General features: G+C 46.4%; 1 protein-coding gene across 3 annotated transcripts in view; it reads left to right on the top strand.

The window, feature by feature from the left end:
* EFR3B (EFR3 homolog B) overlaps positions 1–20,001 on the top strand; it is an 82,154-nt gene that overhangs the window by 36,041 nt on the left and 26,112 nt on the right. For all 3 annotated transcript variants that reach the window (XM_030311516.1, XM_030311518.1, XM_030311517.1), the window contains exons 3-4: positions 523–650; positions 7,696–7,846. In XM_030311516.1, coding sequence (XP_030167376.1) covers positions 523–650; positions 7,696–7,846 — 279 coding nt within the window. The remainder of the gene's footprint in view (positions 1–522; positions 651–7,695; positions 7,847–20,001) is intronic.

Raw genomic sequence — 20,001 nt, 5'->3', positions numbered from 1 at the left:
TGGTTTTGGAAATGTCAGGATGTGACATATTCTCGACTTGCTCTCTGGAAATCAATGACAGCTTCTTGATAGACAGTTGAAGGGTCACATTTCCAGCATCCTCTGGAGAATTCCCTAATTGCTGCTAAGCTGCCCCCTCTTCCCATTCATGCCTTGGTGCTGGATATCCAGCATATTTTAATTCTGAGTTGCTTTCAATGAAGCCTTATTATTCATACACACATGCATATTTATACATTCATGTATATATATACACATGCACACGCATACACATACATATGCACACTTACACCACTATTCTCATTTATAGCTGGCATATTGTGGGCTAAGTTGTGTGTTCCTGGAAGGCAGGAACCATGCCTTGGTCATCCCTGTATCCCTGAAACCCACACGGGGGGGTTGTCACATATATAATGGCGCTCTGCTAAATGATGATTAAGTTGGCATATTATTTACTTTTAGACTTGAACCCTTCTAGCCATGGAACGGCCACAGTGACACATGAGGGCCTGTCTTTTGCAGGATGGCTTGGTGAAGACCAACATGGAGAAGCTGACCTTCTACGCCCTTTCAGCTCCAGAAAAACTGGATCGAATTGGCGCCTACCTCTCCGAGAGGCTCATCCGCGATGTGGGTCGTCATCGATATGGGTAAGAAGTGTGAGAAAGTGAGACGGATACTTTCAGAAGTGGTATTACGTTTTTAAGGCAAAACACAGGGTCCTTTTATGAACATGATGGTAGACTGGGTTATTGAACAGACTGAGAAAAAGGGGCCTGGGACTGAGGGATGGGCTGCATGGGTTCTTCCAATGGCAGGGTAAAATCTGATGCGGTTGCCAAGATGCGGGAAGAAGGAGATGTAGACTTCCTGGGAGCACCTCTTTTAGCATCCATGTACCCCTTGGGTCTCCATCTAGAAGCCCTCACGCGCAGTCTGGGACCTTGAAAAGTTAGTCTAGTCCAGAAAGTGCCATTATTCTCATTCAACCGATCAACCTACTGTCCTAAAAACCATCTATGGATGAGCCCTGTTGTATGGAAACCAATTTGACAATAAATTTCATATTAAAAAAAATAAATAAGCATTTGTAAAGAAAGAAAGAAAGAAAGAAAGACCATTTACATTCTAGTGAAAAGGCAAGGTTAGGGGTAATTTGTCCATTAAAAATACACTTAAATGAAATATTTATCAATCTTCTGAGAGGGAAGACTTGCTATGTTTAAAAGAGAGAAGAAATCTTAAATGCAAATGATCAATGGATTTAACTGTTTAAAAATTTAAATATTTTGATGTCAGCAAAGGAACCATCGAAATTTAAAAGACAAACAACAAAAAGATGTGTTTTGAAAGAGGTGGGGAAGCTGAGAGGCTCAAAAATGTGAAGCAAGGGCCCCCAAAAACCAACCCACAGAAGAGGAAATAGGAATAATAATATTCAATAAATTTATAATCAAAGATGTGCCTTGAAATACTAAGATACCATTTTCACTTATAAACTGACAAAAAAGTATTTCCAGTATTAACCAAGGAATGGCGACATGAGATGCACTTTCATACTTTTCTAGAATGAGTGTGAATTGATTGAAACTCTTTAGAAGGTAGTTTTGAAATATAGGTCAAATCTTCAAGAACATTTATGCCCTTTGATCCAGTAAATTCCTTTTCTATTCGTCTATCCCAAGAAATCAATCTTAAGTTATAAACTAGCTTTACACAGAGAGAGACTCATTATGGTGTTTTTTACAAAAAAGAAATAGTGGAAATTAATGTCCAATAAGAGGAAAATAGTTTAGTAAATGATGATGTTTATCATTTGGTGAAATATTATCTATCCAACAAAAATGATGTTTATAAACATGTTTTCCATATAGTAATGAAAATGCCATAAGTACATGAAAAATAGAATACATAATTATGTATACAGTGCTTTATAATCAATTTAAAAAATAAACACCAACAAATCTCAATGCCTAGAAAATATAGTAAAAACAAATATGCCATAAAAGTGAAGAGTGCTCATTTTTTGAGCAGTGTGGCTTGGTGTGTGTGTGTGTGTGTGTGTGTGCACGCGCACTTTGTTTTGTTTTCTATCTACCCTTTTTGTGTGTTTTCTAAATGTTCTCTGTTGAACATGTGTTACTTTCCAATGAAAAAAGTGGACAGTAGGACCTGCCCTTCCCACACCACAGTTTAGAGCAAAGCTGAATGTAAGAGAACCCAAAGATATCCCTGGTGATGGGGCGAGGGATGGGGTAGATCCACCGGGCACCTGGGTGGCTCAGTTGGTTAAGCATCCAACTTTGGCTCAGATCATGATCTCGAGATTCATGAGTTCAAGCCCCACACCGGGCTCTGTGCTGACAACTCAGAGCCTGGAGCCTACTTCGGATTCTGTGTCTCCCTCTCTCTCTGCCCCTCCCCCACTTGCTCTCTCTCTCTCTCTCTCTCTCTCTCTCTCTCTCCCTCTCTCAGGCATAAATAAACATAAAAAAAAAAAAAGGATAGGGTAGATCCAGAGCAGTTGTTCCTAAGTTCCATTGCTTCTATTCTCCACAAAGTCCATCCTGTACTTTCCTCTGCTTCTACCTTTCTTCTGTTGCAGACTCCAGATTACGGACGGCAGCATTAGAAATTGTCTCCCTGCCCCGTCTTTCCTGTTCTGGTCCTTCCAGTCGAGAACTGCTAGCTCTGATCTCCAAAACACAGACCTGAAGCTATCCTTTCCTGGCTCCTTTAGAATAAAATCCAAGCTCCTCAGCTTGACCTCTGGAGGCTTCTAAACCTGCCCCTAACTCGCCACTCCGCCGGCCATGCTCACCACACCTGCCCTACCTGCTCTAGACCCACTCCACGTGGACTGGCTGACACTCCTCCCTGGGTCTCTGGGCCTCACACCTCTGGGTGCAGCACTGTCTCCCCTCGACCCCCGTCATGGGCCCCCACCGCTGCCCATCAGCCCTACCACCCGCCAAGTCCCCTTCTTCCTGGTGAAGCCGGAGCAAGAATTGGAATAAAAAGGTTTACATTGTGCTTATAGGGTGTAGACGTCCCACCCCTGCAGGACCCACCAACAAATCTGAAAGCAAGCTATCCTGAGGATAAAAGCAAGACCAAAAACAGTACATCCCTATCATCATTTTATAAAATAAAAGTAGGCTACATGCTCAATAAAAAGGGCACAAATACACTGTACATGCTGATTATATAAATCGCCTTGACATATTATAAAGCATATTCAGGCAAGTAAAAATGACTTTATCCTAGACTGAATCTAAAACTAATATGCTAGCAATAACATTAAGCATTTAATACTAATTTTATCTGCCCTCTCTGCAGTGATGGTTCTCTTGGTAAAAATGTGCTGTAGCTCGCACAGCCACTTAGAATCATTCCACTGCCCTCAGAACTACAATTCAAAATTGGTATCGTTCTGTTAAAAATAGGCATTGCAGCGTCTAAGTAAAGCCTTGAACGCCTCGTTGGAAGCTTTAATCATAAACATTTGGAGAAGAATCTGTTAGATCTGATCTCCTATTCTCTCTCCTTGCCCGCCCCGTCTTTCCCTACCCAGTGCCGCACTCATCATAATTCTCTTCCTTGTCATTAGTATCTTCCTGATGGCAGCTTTGGAAGGACAAAATATTCACATGCAGACAGTCTGAGGGGTTGTGTCTCCCTGTCATCATGCACGTGTCTGTGTTTGCTGTTTGATTTTACGGACGTGGACCTTGGGTGTTCGACCCAAGTCACAGAACCATCTTCTACCCCACGGCCTCCCTGCTTTATCACCCGGCTCCAGTTGTGTGTGAACTCTGCCTTAATATGTGTTTAGCATCAGGGGTGATAACGAAATGTGGGCAGAGAGGGAATAAGGTGTGAATTCTAAGGTGCTGCTCACTGACGTGAACGATGATGGGCAGAGATGTCTGCCTTTCCTCTCAGACCACACCTGGTTCCCAGGCTCTGTGTACCTACTCCTTCTTGGTTGAGCACAAGGTGTTCATGCAGAACGAGCTGCCCCTTCTGGAATTCAATAGGAGATACTTCTTGCCTCATTCCCTGTATATTTTCCTCAGGTGTTGTAACTCACCTCCTGCCATGGGCCTTGCCCCGGAGTTCCTGTTATTATAACCCCCAAGTGTCCTCTCTTGGTGTTGGTTGCTGTCCATGAACCCAATTCTAGCCCAGACTCATTGGGCTCTGCCTTACTTACCTGCCTTACTCACCTGACGGCTCTGAAGCCCTCCCAGTACATCCAGAACCCTTGCTGCTGTTGTCTGTACCTCGGGCTCCTGCAGCGGGCTAGTCTTCACCAGCACCTTTCTGCCTTGACCCACTCCTAGTACTCAGACCGGTTCAGTTTCCTGGACCTATTACTTCCCTGGATTCCTTCCAGGACACTGAGTCCAGATCACCCAGGCTGACTGGCCCTGGTCCTGTTGAGCAGACATCACCCTGAGAAGCCCACACTTCATTCTCTTGGAGACTATAGACCCAGCTACAGGAGATTCCTAGGGAGGTTAAGGTAAGGTAGGACCAATGCAGAGAGCCTTGGACTAGGAGGTTCCAAGGTCCCTTTGCCTTCTAATCTTCTAAGATGCTTTGAAAAGCTCAAGTTCATCATTATAATCCTTCCATCCTTAGTATGGGGGCCCAAGATGGGGAACAAAGAATAGTATATTCAAAGAACTAGGCCTTAAACTTCTTGACTTTTCAGTTTCTCTTCTACCATAATTTCCAGTTTCCATCAAAATCTCCACTCCTGGTTAGTAGCCAATTTTTTTTTAATTTATATTTTTTAATCCATTCATTCATTCATTCATTTTGCTAGCAAAGGATGGCTTTTCCTTTTTAGGATTTTCTGGGAATTTTTTTTACAGGAAAAGGAAAAGCAGCAATCTAAACTCAGGAATTTGGGAAGTCTTCTAGTTTCTTCTCTTGCCAAACCCCACTCCACCCCTTCCTTTCCCTCATTTGAACTCTGTGAGCTAATGGTGAAGCCTTTCCTACATAGGATGCTGGGATGATTCATAGGAGAATAGAGTTCTACACTGCTTGCCCCCGTTTTCCCACCTGCCATGTTTGGTTGCTCAAATATGGCCAGGTTTGTCTGCAAGGAAAGCCTGTTTCTTTTGGAAGGGCCCCAGCCAGGCTGCTTCGCTGACCAGGACAGCCAACCTGAAACATGCCAGGACTTCTGCAAGGCATGGCAGCTTTCCTAGACTGTGACTACGATGGCCTCTAAAGAGCCAGGAATGGCCAGCACCGCCCCCCACCCCCGCGCCCAGCAGGACATGGTGGTTCTGATTCACCCGAAGGAGCTCAAAGACCCAATGCCGGCTCTGTCTTTGAAAGACATCCTGTAAATAAGAGCATGGCCTGATCCATTTGTAAACATGCCCAGAGATAACTATGTAATAGCATTTAATGATATTAAGTAATAATTTAATAAGAGTGGACTCAATTCACCTAACATTTTAAAAAAGTGGACAGGATAATGTCAGAGAGGCTGTTTTTCTTATGATTGCTCAACATAGAAGTTAGCTCAGAGGTACCTAAGAAATGGTATCTGATGTCTTAAAAAAAATTAGGAGACACCATGACTGCTGTTACTTTATATATTTGGATTTGCAAAGCTGGCTCGCGCACCGTGAGGCAGTTTGGACACACAATGTCCGAAACTGAACGACTGCCAGGGGAAGCATTGTGCGCCTTGTGTCCTGTCCTCCTGGCACCTCCAGAATTCACCTTGTTGTCATGCTTCCTGTGCTTTCTTTTTATTTAACCAAACTTTGTTTTAAAAAGAAGACAAATAGGGGAAAGGAAGGAAAAATAAAATAAAAACAGAGAGCGAGGCAAACCATAAGAGACTCTTTTTTAAATATTTTTTTAATGTTTTTTATTTATTTTTGAGAGAGACAGAGACAGAGTATGAGCAGGCAAGGGGCAGAGAGAGAGGCAGACACAGAATCCGAAGCAGGCTCCTGGCTCTGAGCTGTCAGCACAGAGCCCGACGCAAGGCTCCAGCCCACAAACCTCAAGATCGTGACCTGAGCCAAAGACAGATGCCCAACACACTGAGCCACCCAGGCACCCCTTAATGGGAACATTTTAATCATGTGGCCTGACCTAGCAGCAGAAGGGGCTGGGAGGTGGTCTTGATGAACAGCCATGAGCTCAGTTAAAATTCTAAATTACTAGGGAAAAAGAGGGGAAAGAGATTCCGGGGGAAACTCACAGCATTCTGCCTCAGATACCTAACTCCCTAAAGAAAACTACAAAGATTTGAACTGGAATAATTTTGGACAGATTTGCAGCAGCTTCCTCAATAGAATTTAAATGATAACCTATTCCAGTAAATGTCTACTCTATTTTCTTTAGTATGCAAGGGCCTTGCAAGTGGGGCATGCACCCCTTCATGCTGCGTCTTACCTGACCATAGGCTCCTGTCGCCACTGTGGAACAAATGTTGGGTTTGGGCTCAGACGTGCCCTCCTAATTCTCAGCAGGAATTTGATTCGTGGCACTTTTCTGGGGATTCAAGAGAGGGGTTGAAGAAGACAACCACCAGGATAATCAGGGGTTGTCCTGCGAAGGCTAGTTTGGAGAGGATTGGGTATTTTGAGCATAGAGAAGAGCAAGAAACAGGAGATTGCTGCATCCAGGTGGTTGAAGGGCTTAGCCCTCTTTTATAACTGCTCCCAAAAGTAGAATTATAAATACAGGATAAAGGTATTAAGGTTTAGCTTGAAAGATAAAGAAGTTTTAATTTAGGTGTCAAAAAACAGGATGGACTGACTTACTAGTAAGCCCATTCACCGTTGGATGGTGAGTATTTCTGGTTTCAGAAGATGTTCACTCAGGTTTTAGACTTTAGAAGAATTAAGTAGTTAGGGCCTTAAAGTTGGCATAGAACATCGTCTTCATTAGGTACAGTATGCATTACCTAAATATGGTAATACCATGAACCATATTGTGTGACAACCCTAGGACTTCTGAGGTCTTTAAACGCAATACGTGCAGATTTTATATTCCTTAACCTTTGCAGTTGACTGGTCCTCAGGCCCATCTCAGATTCTTCATAAACATTCTTCCGAAAGTTCTTCTCTTCCTCCCACTAGAGCTATCTCTCTCCTTCTTTGGAACCCTTGTGAGATGTCCTGCATGATTTTCTTGTAGCATTTCTTTTTAGAGGAGGTATCTGTGTGTTTATCTTGTCCATCCAACTCCAGGCCCCGTAAGTTGAAGGACTTCCTCCTTACATCCCTGCACTGACTAAGACAGAGCTTTTCTCCCGCGGGTGCTCAACAAACACTTCCTGACCTTGGATCAAATGATTCTCTGATCTCATTGGGGTTGGGTTCAGAATTTGCTCTTCTGAGCATCAATCCTTTCTGGTTGTATCTACTCACGAACTGGTACACCTCACCTGTCCTCGTGTTCTTCATCTGTGGAGGGAGGGGCTGGGGGGGCCGGTGTCTGGGCTCCCTTCTGGCTCCGGTTCCTTCTGACTCTTGTGCTGGGCTGGAGTGGGCACTGGTTGGAATGGCTGTGCAGATGCTGGCCACCTACGGAAGAGCCTCATTCCCCAGATGCTGCCCAGGTGGCCACTACGCTGCCATCTAGATTGTCCCAGTCACGTGGTGAGGGTGGAATGGGTGTGAGGCCAAGTGACGGTGTTGCTTTCCCCAGGTACGTGTGCATCGCCATGGAGGCACTGGACCAGCTGCTCATGGCCTGCCACTGCCAGAGCATCAACCTCTTCGTGGAGAGTTTCCTTAAGATGGTGGCCAAGCTGCTGGAGTCGGAGAAGCCCAACCTGCAGATCCTCGGCACCAACTCGGTAAGGAGCTGCCCAGGCGCTCTGGAGTGGGGGGTGGGGAGCATGGCGGTGGGGCACGGAGGACGTCTGGGTCAGCATTGTTATCATCCAGTCCCGTTTGGTTTCCGATCCTAAGTACAACTCACCTCTTATCTTGGTGTCTGTCCCTCTGAATAAAGGGACTTGTCTGAATAAAGGAGTATTTGGGGGTTTTCTTTTATTTAAACAAATATATGAGAAATAAAGTAAATTTTAAAAATAAAATTCACCATAGTAAAGCATATGATTCAATGGTTTTTAATACGTTCACAAGGTTTTGCAACTATCACCATCTACTATATTTATCTTTAGATCTGTGATCTTGAAGCTTTTTTTCTAGCAATAGATTTTTTCCCTTAAATAATTTTAAGTGGAGCCCCAGTAGATATAAAAATAGATGGAAAAGGAGTCATTCCTTTGAGGGCAGGGCGTGCCCTATGCTTGGCCCCTGACTCCATAGGGCATACTTTGAAAGCTGTCCAGCTTGTACTTCTTTCAAAGAAGCATAGCACAGAGGCATCGGTAAGTGGAAAGATCATGCAGAAACAGGAAACAGGGCTTCTGGCTTAGTTCTGCCCTTACCTGGCTGGGTAACTTTGACTGGGCTGTCTTTTATGGACCTGTCTTTTCATCCATACCATGAGCTGATTGAACTTGGTCCAAACACAGTGATGCTGGTCTCCCGTACAAGAGGCTGCTATCTTGATAGTTACGGCTTGGGGAGAGAAGGGCTATTAGATGTGTCAAGAACTCCCTGCTTCATATTTATCTATATATACCTGAATATCCTGGTGGCTTTCTTCAATGTCTTGCCCTCTGCCTTATTCCTCCCCCTTCAGGGCATACTTTCAGCTCCAGGTCTATAGGCAGCTTGGTGTTAAAAGCCCTGATAGGCACCTATTTTACAGACATCACAAAAGAAAAGCTAAAGGTTCGCTCTTAGCATTCCCAGCCTGACATTTCTGAATTTTTATTGCACGGATCACAACTGCTCTCCTGTTCTACCTAAGTTGATTTACCCAGAAGAAGATAGTCTTTAAATTTTAATTTTAAGGAGCAAAAGTGGCAACTATTCCCTTCTCTTTCCTCTCCCTGTGAGCCAGCTGCCTTTGACAAATTTCATATACGGTAGCTGAGGGTGAAGTCTTTTGTCAAGTTGCCCTGGCAACAGCTTCAGATACTGTTTCGTTTGCCCTGTTAAGATAACTCTAGTCTAGGAGAGAACATCTGAATGGAAAATAAACCAGTCATCAGGCATCCAGAGGGCCTCTCCCCATGGGGGACCACAGAAACAGGTGGCTGCCAGGGCTACCTTTCCCCATAGCAAGCCCTGGCCCGGGGTAGGCGATTGGCTAGTTCCTGCCTTGTAAATTCCTAGATTCCCATCACAGCCCATCAGTGCATCAGCAACAGATGAGAGTCGGCTAATGATTCCTGTACTGCAGACAATGAAGGTTATATAAGGACAAGCAATTATGAGTAAGTTAAGTCGAATAACTAGTAGATCCAGAGTCCAACTTTGGAGGCAGCTTTTGCTAGTGCTGTCCCTCATCCACGTGCTCTTGCCAGCTCTCAAACCCCGGGGACGTCCACAAGCCTCCCTAAGAATCATGTTCTAATGCTCCTCATTGTCTTAGAACCGCCAGCATGCTAATACTCGATGTAGTCTTAGAGAGTCTAGAGTAGGAGTTTCAACTGGTTTTCATGGGGGTTCGAGGCCTCATGGGGGCAAAGGAGGACCTGGAAGGAGGACTAGAAAGGTCCTATGTGGAGGTTTGCAACCTTTCATTTGGATGAAGGGTTTGGCTGCTAGGAAGTTAACAGAAAGACAAGGAAGGAGGGAAAGAGAATATAAGAGGAAAAGAAAAGGAAAAAAAACCCCACTGAGCTCATTTAAAACCTTCGTTTTGCTGGATTTCTCTGCTTGGAAAAAGAAGCCCCAAAAGTCGGATAGCTTGTCTGCTCGCACAGCTGAAGCTCTGGCTTTAGACGGTGATTTATTTAGCCCCGTGCCGTGTTCTGTCCCTAGAGTGCACTCCTGTCCCTAGAGCTCTGCTGCGCCACCAGCCTCCCTGTGGCCAGGCCAACTCCGTGACAGGTGGCCCACTGCCTTGTGGCTGAGAAGTTGAGAGAAACCTTCCCCCTGAGCCAGCTCTGCCTCCCTGTACCTTTTCCCTCAGAACTGGCTTTACTGCCTGAATCCACTCAATAAACCTCCGCCTTCTGCAGAGCGTCTCTTCAGAAACCCTAGACACTTCAAGGTCCCAAACCTGGCCAATGACAGAGTCTCCTGCAGAGCTTTGGAAACCTACAGATTCCCAGGTTTCCACCAGACTCGCTGACCAGCATCTCTGGAGGGGGCACGTGGTCACCTGGGAATCTGCATGTTTTCACCTCCCATGTGATGCTAGCAGTGGATTTGGGGACCACTGACACACTGTAGTCTTCAACCTGTACAGGGTTTCTCTCTCCCTCCCCACCTCCATTCCTTTCTTCATCCCTAATAGATGTTTATCTAGCTTGTAAGAATGACCTTGGGTTGACACTTGTCACAAAATCCAAATTTGCTAATACCACTCCTGCACATTGCATGCAGTAAAGTGTAATTTTTAAAAATCTACCCTCAATGAGAATAGCTGAGTTTTGGAAGCTGATAAGTGACCAGGAAAGTCTGGAGAAGACAGGGAGCCAGGGCCAGCTAAGCTCGCTTTATTTGTTTGGGGATTTGCATTTGTGCCTCTGCCTCATTGCCCGTGGGGTCTAAATGTGTGTCTCAGGGGCAGCACAGTGACCATGTGTCCTGACCTTTAAGATTACTCACGAATGATGGGCGCCTGGGTGCCTCAGTCGGTTAAGGGTCTGACTCTTGGTTTTGGCTCAGGTCATAATCTCATGGTTCTTGAGTTTAAGCCCCAAACCCTGCCCTGACAATGTGGAGCCTGTTTCAGATCCTCTGTCTTCCCCCGCCCCCCACCTCTCTCTGCTCCTCCCCCAAAACAAAATAAACATTTTTTTAAAAAAAGATCACTCACTAATGATAAACTGAAAATGTTAAGTCTGAAGATGCCAAGTTCCCCTACATAACCAATCTACTCTATTAGCCTAATGTATACAAATAGTAAACTCTTATGAAGATTCATGGATTACAGTTTGCACTTTTATCCCTGCCTCACAACATATAGAAAAATTAACTCAAAACAGACCAAAGACCTAAACGTAAGAGCTGAAACTATAGAACTCTTAAAAGAAACTAGAGGATTATGTGTTCATGATCTTGGATTTGGCAATGGATTCTTAGGTGCAACATGAAAAGTAGAAACAACAAAAGAAAAAATAGACAAATGGACTTCATCAAATTAAAACCTTTTGTGCATTCAAGGACACTACCAAGGAAGTGAAAAGACAACCACAGAATTGGAGAAAATATCTACAACTCATGTATCTGATAAGGGTCCAGCAACCAGAATGTATGAAAAATACTTACAACTCAACAACAAAAAGACAACCCAATTAAAAAATGGTTAAAGGACTCGAATAGGCATTTCTCCAAAGATATACAAATGAAGAAGCACATTAAAAGATGGTCAACATCACTAATCATTAGAGAAATACAAGTCAAAACCACAAGGAGATTCCACCCCACACTCACTAGGATGGCTATTAAAAAAAAAAAAGCAACCTATAAATGACAAGTGTTGGCAAGAATGCATAGAAATTGAAACCCTCACATGTTGCTAGTGGAAACGTGAAATGGCGTTGGCCCTGTGGGAAACAGTTTAGTGGTTCTCCAGAAAGTTAAACATATAGAATTACCATATGACTGAGCAATTCTTCCTAGGTATATACCCCCAAGAGCTGAAAACAGATACTCAAACAAATACTTGCTCACAAATTGTTCACAGAAGCACGATTCACGATAGCCAAAAGATGGAAACAACCCAAAAGATCACATAGTGTGTAATTTCTATGAGCTGTCCAGTCTAGGTAAGTGCATAGATACAGAAACCAGAATAGTGGTTGCCCAGGGCTGGGGAAGAGGGGCAGGAGAATGATTGCTTAGTGGGTACAGGGTTTCCTTTGGGGATGACGAGATGCTTTAGCTGCACAATATGAATGTATTCAATGCCACTGAATTGTGCACTGTAAGAGGTTCACTTTATGTTTTGTAAATTTTACCTGAATTCTTTTTCTTTAAAAAAAATTTTTTCTTAATGTTTATTTATTTTTGAGACAGAGAGAGAGACAGAGTGTGAGCAGGGGAGGGGCAGAGAGAGAGGGAGACACAGAATCTGAAGCAGGCTCCGGGCTCCAGGCTCTGAGCTGTCACAGAGCCCGACACGGGGCTCAGACCCACAAACCATGAGATCATGACCTGAGCTGAAGTTGGTCGCTTACCTGACTGAGCCACCCAGGCGCCCTGAGTGTCTGACTCTTGATTTCAGCTCAGGTCACAACCTGACAGTTCATGAGACTGAACTGCACGTCAGGCTCTGTGCTGACAGTATGGAACCTGCTTGGGATTCTCTCTCTCTCTCTCTCTCTCTCTCTCTCTCTCTCTCTCTCCCTCTCTCTCTCTTGCCCCATCCCAGCTCATGCGAGTGTGTACCCACACGCGCTGTCTCCAAAAAATAAATAAACATAAAACAAAATTTTTAAAGTACATTTTTGTCTTTGCCATGAGAAATCTGGGGAAACCAGGCAAGCAACCCATTCCCCACCCATCTCTCAGCTGATGTTTTATCTCAGGTAGCATTTCTCCCTGTTGACCACTCTTCCTTCAGCCCCCCTTGACATCCTGGTCCCATCACCCCAGCTCTTCCCACCTGGTTCATCCTTCTTAGTTTCTGTGGTTGGCTGAGTAACGGTCCCCCAAGGATGTCCATGCTCTAGACCTGTGAACATTACCTGAAATGGCAAAAGGGACTTTGCAGATAGAAATCAGGCTGAGGATCTTGAGATCGGGAGAGTCTCCGGGATTATCCAGGTGGATCTGAGGTGATCACAGGGATGCTTATGGGAAGCAGGAGGGTCAGAGTCAGACAGAAGGTGCAATTTTGATGGAAGCAGAGGGACAGAGGGAAAGATTTGAAATGCTACTCCACTGGCTTTGGAGATGGAGGAAGGCGGCCATGAGCCAAAGGATGTAGGTGGCTTCTGGAAGCTAAAAAAGGCAAGGAAACGCTCTCGTGGAGCCTCCAGAAAGCACGCAGCCTGGCAGACCTGTTTTAGGCTTCTGATCCCCAGAGCCATAGATAATAAATTTGTGTTGTTTTAGACCACTAAATTGTGGTAATTTATTACAGCAGCAATCGGAAATGAATATACTTTCCGGCAATGATTCTCTTCCTCCACACGCCCCTGAAATGTTTGTGGTCTCCACGGTTGCTGCCCCATCTTCTCAACCCGTGTGCTCCCCCTGGACCATTCATCAACTGTTGCGGTTTTGACTGTCATCTCTAGACTAGAAACGCTCCCGTATCCAACACCAGTACAGAAACCACTGCTGGAGGTGGGCTCCCCGAAGGCGGATTGAGTCTGAACGGCAAGGCCAGTGTGCAGCTTAGGTCACGGGGGTCGGCACCAGCAAATGCTGGGGATCCCTCTAGAGCAGAGGCAGCTGGTGCTTTCCTGGGTCTGTGTTTACCCGGCCGGCACGTGGGGGCTGCTCAGGGCCGGAGAGATCACCTTCCCGGGCAGCAGGGACCGGGCTTTCCCAAAAGACCTTAAAACCGAGTCAGTTTTGCAAAGAATCTTGAAAAAGAGAGGGCATAATGTGGGCGGACAAGACAGAATGTCCTAGGTCTAGGGAATGACGGAGCCTCCTCTGGCCTCAGCAGGACGTGATCGATCACATCACAGTGGGGCCGTTTCTCTCTGGCTTTACTGAAAAGTGCTCTGGGAAGTTGCTGTCAGCATGAGCAGCTGGCCGTAGGGGCGGGGGGTGTTACAGTCAAACCCGTGTGGTTTACAAGGTCTGCTTCCCGGCGAGGATTTGTCTCGGTGAAGCTAAGAAGCAGCTCCCGTCTCTCCTGGTGGGACAGCCTGCAGGCCTAGACCCCAGAGAGAGGCGGGCTCCTCTCTGTGCCCAGCGTTCCAGACTGCGGTTCTGTTGTTGATGGCAGGAAGCCGCGAGGCTCACAAGCCTCTTCTGCCCAAGAGGGAAAGGCTCACTTCTGCTTGGAGACACTCTGTTAGCACAGACGTGAGGCCAACCAGCTCAGCTTCCATTTTCCACATGGGGTGGGGGTGGGGGGGAAGAGCTGTTTTTACAATGTCAATATTTGGAGATTACTTTCCCTTTATTAACTCAGGCCCTTAGTAACTCTCAGTATTTGCATAATTGTGGCTCCCCCCCTTGCCTGTGCGGAGGGTCGTGATCTGCTCCGGCAAGCGCGCCCTTTGTTGTGTATAAAGAGCTGAAACTTTGATCTTGGAAGGGTGGCCCTAGCCGTGCCTGGAGCCTTTGAAGTGTCACGTGCTCAGAATCTTCCGTTTGTTGCTATGGAGACCTTCCTCATCATTACTATATCTTAGAAAAATAAAACCAAAAGCAAACCCAGCTTTATTATTTCACAATCTTATTCATTAGGCAAGCAGCATTCTAACAAAAGCCATTTGTAAGGTATGAATTAGCAATACTGGGAATGAAGCAGACAGGAAGTCCCTGCTGTCTCATGCTTTATAAAAAAGAGCCCCGGCCTCACAGGTAAGGTAAATGGGCCCAGTGGGAATCCAGGGAGTGTTCAGAGCGAGCCAAAAGTGCACTGAGGGGAAAATGAGGCTGCACTGTCAACTGGGGTGGGTTGGTCATACCAAGTTGAAGAGGCAACTGCTCTCCTTAGCCCCATTTTACAGATGGGGCAACTGAGGCACAGGAAGCTTAATTAACTTGCCCCAGATAAGCTTCATAAGTAGAGGAGGTGAGATTCAGAAATGCAGCCTGGGGGTGCTTGGGTGGCTCAGTCGGTTAAATGTCCAACTCTTGATTTTGGCTCAGATCATGATCTCACAGTTCATGAGTTTGAGTCCCGCAACAGGCTCTGCGCTGACAGCATGGAGCCTACTTGGGATTTTCTCTCTCTCTCCCTCTCAAAATAAAGAAATAAAAGTTTAAAAATTTAAAAAAAAAAAAAAAAAGAAAAGAAATGCAGACTGTCTCCAGACCCCTTCTTATCACCATAACGCTGTGCTGTCTCTCATAAGAGGGACGAAGGCCTTACTCACTCTAAAGCCCTAACGTTCCAAACGCACGTCTGCTGGGCCTTGGCATTGCCCAGGTGGACTTCCACAGTGGGTGTGGTGCCTCGACCAGGGACCCCACGAAATACCCCAATTTGACCTTCTGAACCATGGTTACAGAAGGTTCCTGTCAGCCCCTGGAAGACTCAGGAGCAGCTTAGGGTGGGCACTCCCCAAGGGACAGCATAGGCCAACCCTCCCTGACCGGGCAGCCATACTTTCAGACTTGAGAAAGGAAAGCTCCTATCAAGCCATCACACCAAGTGTTCCTAGGGATGTTCAGAAATCTTGGTACCAAAAAGTTACCTATTTTACATTTATAATGCAATAAGCAGGGCACACACCCTCTGCGTGGGAGGTTCAGGATGGGCATTAAGTTCATTCTCATCATCAGACCTCTTAGCGGGGCGAGAGTCCTGGCACACATGGGAATGGAATAGTTGACAGCCTAAGTCTCAAAGCTGTAGCCCCCAGGCCATTCTGGACCCCAGAGATGGAGCCAAGGGGAGCCAAGGCTGGGTCACCTATCCAACCCTTGGCTTCACCCCGACGACTCCAGTTCGGAGGAGATGGTCTTCGAAGGAGACGGCCATCTATCCAGCCTTGCCTGACCTCCATTACCAAGGACATGCTTCTTTACATTTCCCAGCATCCTGCATAAGTGGGCTCCCTCCCAGCCTGACTGGGAGGTCAGCCAGATCTATGGGTCCAGCTTGCCAGTAAAGGGACAAAGGACACAGGGTTCATAAATCCCCTGCCCCAGAATTTCCAGGGGGAGAAGTCGGCTGAGGGATGGCTCTTCAGAATGCAGATACCCGGGCCCTCCTCCCCAGGTAGTCTTGTTTACCAGGCTTGGGGTGGCTCAGAAGTCTGCATTTTCTACAAGCTCCCCAGGTCATTCCAATGCACATCAAAATTGAAAAACCACAGGTGGGGATGCCTGGGTGGCTCAGTGTCCGACATCGGCTCAGGTCATGATCACATGGTTCTGAGTTCAAGCCCCACCTTAGGCTCACTGCTGTCAGCACAGAGCCCGCTTCAGATCTTCTGTCCTCCTCTCTCTGCCCCTCCCCCACTTGCATGCTCTCAAAAATAAATAAACATTAAAAAATAAAATAAATAAAATAAAAGCCACTGGTAGAGGGTGAAGAGCATCAAAGTATCAGAATTCCCAAGTATGGAGCTTGGTGGCCCAGCTCTACCTGTCACAAGCTGGTTGACCTGAAATAATTCCCTTGCTCCCTTAGAGCCTCAGTTTCCCCATCTTCACAATGGGAGCAATATAATCCTGCAAAACTCACTGGTTTGCCAAAAGTTACATTAGATGATGCATGTCTTGATAGACTGAAAAACGCCCACTGAAGGATGTCCACGTGCCCGTCCCTGGGTCCTGTGAACATCACAGGTTTATAAGGAAACAGGGTCTCTGCAGATGTGATTAAGCTAAGGATAGTGAAATGGGGAGATTATCCTAGATTAGCCCAATGGGCTCTAAATGCAGGCACGAGGGTCTTATAAGAGAGAGGTAGAGGGAGATTTGACCCAGAGGAGAAAATAATATGAAGATGAAGGCAGAGATCAGAGTGACGCAGCCCCAGAAAACTAATACAATGCGTAAGCGGCAGGTGCCATGGCAATATTTAATGTGGTTAACTAACTAAAATTGAAATTAAAAAAAGAAAAAGAAAAAAAAAGATAGAGAATAAACTGAGAGTTGACGGAGGGGGTGGAGTGGGGGGTGGGCTAGATGGGTGATGGGCATTGAGGAGGGCACTTGTGATGAGCCCTGGGGGTTTTATGCAAGTGATGCATCACTGAATTCTACTCTTGAGACCAATATTGCACCGTATCTTAACTAACTAGAATTTAAATACAAGTGTGTGGGCGGGGGCGGGGGGGGGGGGGGGAAGCATTTAACGTCGTCATGACTTAGATCAGAGGTGTTAGCTGCTTCTTTTGCATACCGTTGCCATCCACACCCCACGGGGAAGATGGCACGCTGGGCCCGGTGTGACTCCACCTGATACGAATGCCTACCTACCAATAGCTTTTACTAGGGCCCGTGCCTTTTGAATATTTGGAGGACCTCCGACAGAACAAGGTATGAGTTAAACCAGAGTTCCTGTTAGGCCAGGCACTCAGGGAGCTTTTCTTAATTATCTCCACTTTATTCACATCCCTAAGAGATGACGCGTGCGTTTGCAAGAGAAGAAAAACAACGTTTGGCCGATTTGTTCCTCGTCTTGCAGTGATGGCTGCTGGATGTCCCATGCCAGCCCCACCCTCTTGCCCCTGGGAGCTGTGCTCTGTCCCACCTTACCGCACTAAATGACCTCAGTCCCTGAATGGTGCTTCAGGGGGCCTGGCCTGGGGGTGGCTACGACTAGGTTTCTTCTCTCCACATCCCTAGACATCACATTCGAGGAGTGTTGCCTGCACGGTCCATGCTGCCCATCTGAGCTCCTCTTCTGTGATTGCCTGGCTGGGCCTGTGTTGGTGACACGAAAAGGACAAGGGTCACACTGCCTAGTCCTGGGGCTGATGGGCCAGACCGTACTCAGCCGCTGTCACCATGGTCGCTGCAGCACTGTTTCCCGAGCACTCCTCCGTGCCAGGCACTGTGCTGGTCACTCGGCATACGTCCCCTCATTTAATCCCGGTGTCTGCCCCGTGACATAGGTCCCAGTGTCTCTACTTTACAGATGAGGAACCCGTGGCTCAGAATTTACACAACTTGTCCACAGTCACGCAGATGACAAGAGACGGAGCAAGGAGATGGCCGTCCAACAACGGCCCCAGCAGCGTGGGGGGGGGGGGGGGACCGTTGTCTACTCAAATGGGAGAACTGTTATGTCAAAAGCAAAATTTGAGAAGAAGACTCAAAACTAAGTTTTGGGGAAGAAGAGTGCAGAAGAGTAAACATCCAGGAATGCAGACAACCCCAGAAGGGAAGAGTGAGGGACGTTGAAAGAAACCATTCAGAAGAAACTGTTAGCCCAGTCTAGAAGGCCACCCATGGTTGTAGAAAAGGAATCTCCACGCGTGTTTTCTATCCTGTGTTGTCTCAGCAGCTATCATGGAATTTTCTATTTTTTTTTAAGTTTATTTATTTATTTTGAGAGAGAGAGAGAGTGTGAGTGTGCGTGGGGAGGTGCAAGGAGAGAGAGAATCCCAAGCAGGCTCCACGCTGCCAACACAGAGCCCGAGGTGGGGCTTGAACCCACGCACCTTAAGATTATGACCTGAGCCGAAATCAAGAATTGAACACTTAACCGACCAAGCCACCCGGGTGCTCCTCAATTTAAAAAAAATTGATTGCAATCTCAATTCTCACCTTACAGCCAGTGAGTACTAGTCAAAATATTTAGCAGCCTGTACAGGATGGATAACAGCTCGTTCTCAACAGACTCTGGGTGTGAACAAGTGCTCAGGCCGTGCCCTTGACCCGCAGGCTGTCAGTCCTGCTCCTGGCTTCATGGCGCTTTGAAGAAGAGGAAGGTCAAAGTTGCAAGTGAAGGGGAACTGGCTGTCACGTCCCACAGAGGTCAGGAACGGCTCCAGAGCAGAGTCAGTGTCAGGAAACGGGGCTGGTGTGCTTAGAAGACACCCAGGTGGTCTGTCAGTGACCCTGCCGTATTTCTCAAATGGGGACTGTCCCGTCAGGTTTCCTGGGTGGGACCCTGCTCAAAGGTAAACCGCTGGGGCTCCTCCCAGAGTGACTCAGCACGTCTGGAGCTGGTGGCAGAAATCCGTGTGGTTACCGAGCCCTGTGACTCTGTCGCACAGGAATCTCTCTAACTTCGAGTCATTCTGAAAAGTGAAAGAGGTGATGTGTGTAAGATGCTTCAGGGGGTACGGACATGCCTGAGCTTCTACACGCTCATCACCACTGGCCCCCAAACTCCCAAACCAGTGGACATGAAGTCTGGGTATCCATCCTCCTGACATACATTTGAGTCTCCGCAGTTAGTAAATGTCAGAGACAAAATCTTTGACTATTTCTCCCTCTACAGTATGGTCTCTTTTTTTTCAGTTTTGCTTTAATTATTTTAAATGCGTTTTCTCTTGCATACACTCAGGTTATGTTGTTTGCACCTGCCTCATCATATGTGAAGTAGATACAGTATGCACTGAAAAATAAAGAATCTTAGTGAATGAAGACCGTGGGAAAACCAGAACATGAGGGAAGTGAAATGTCCCACTTGAAAGCCACACCGCCAGTGAGAGGTCGATCTGCAGTTAGAACTCCCCATGGTTGCGTGTCCCCTTTGAGTAGATGAACATTTAAGAACTGTCTTGAGAAGTTCACATAGACAGGGGTGCCTTGAGTGGCTCAGTCGGTTGAGCGTCCAACTGTGGCTCAGGTCTTGATCTCACAGGTCGTGGGTTCAAGCCCCACGACGGGCTCTGTGCTGACAGCTCAGAGCCTGGAGCCTGGTTCAGATTCTGTGTCTCCCTCTCTCTCTTTCTGCCTCTCCCCTGCTTGTGCTCTCTTTCTCTCTCAAGAATAAGTAAATAAACATTTAAAAGGTGGGGGGCACCTGGGTGGCTCAGTTGGTTGAGCGTCTGACTTCAGCTCAGGTCATGATCTCACAGTTTGTGAGTTCGAGCCCCACATCGGACTTGCTACTGTCTGTGCAGAGCCCTCTTTGGATCCTCTGTCCCCCTCTGTCTGCCCCTTCCCTGCTCATGCTCTTTCCCAAAAATAAATAAACATTAAAAAAAAAAAAGTTCATGTAGCCAAAGGCTGACTTGATTGTTGTTTCTAGACTTCCTGAACTCATGTCTAATCGGTGACCACGACACCTCTTGTGCAGAACCACATCGATAATGCAAGCAGTGTCACTTGGATTTATTGCTAATATCAGAATATTCACTTTCAAATAGATGTAAACGTT

Source organism: Lynx canadensis, chromosome A3 (assembly GCF_007474595.2).
Source record: "Lynx canadensis isolate LIC74 chromosome A3, mLynCan4.pri.v2, whole genome shotgun sequence".
NCBI classification, from domain to species: Eukaryota; Metazoa; Chordata; class Mammalia; order Carnivora; family Felidae; genus Lynx; species Lynx canadensis.
This window is presented reverse-complemented; position numbering and strand designations above follow the sequence as displayed.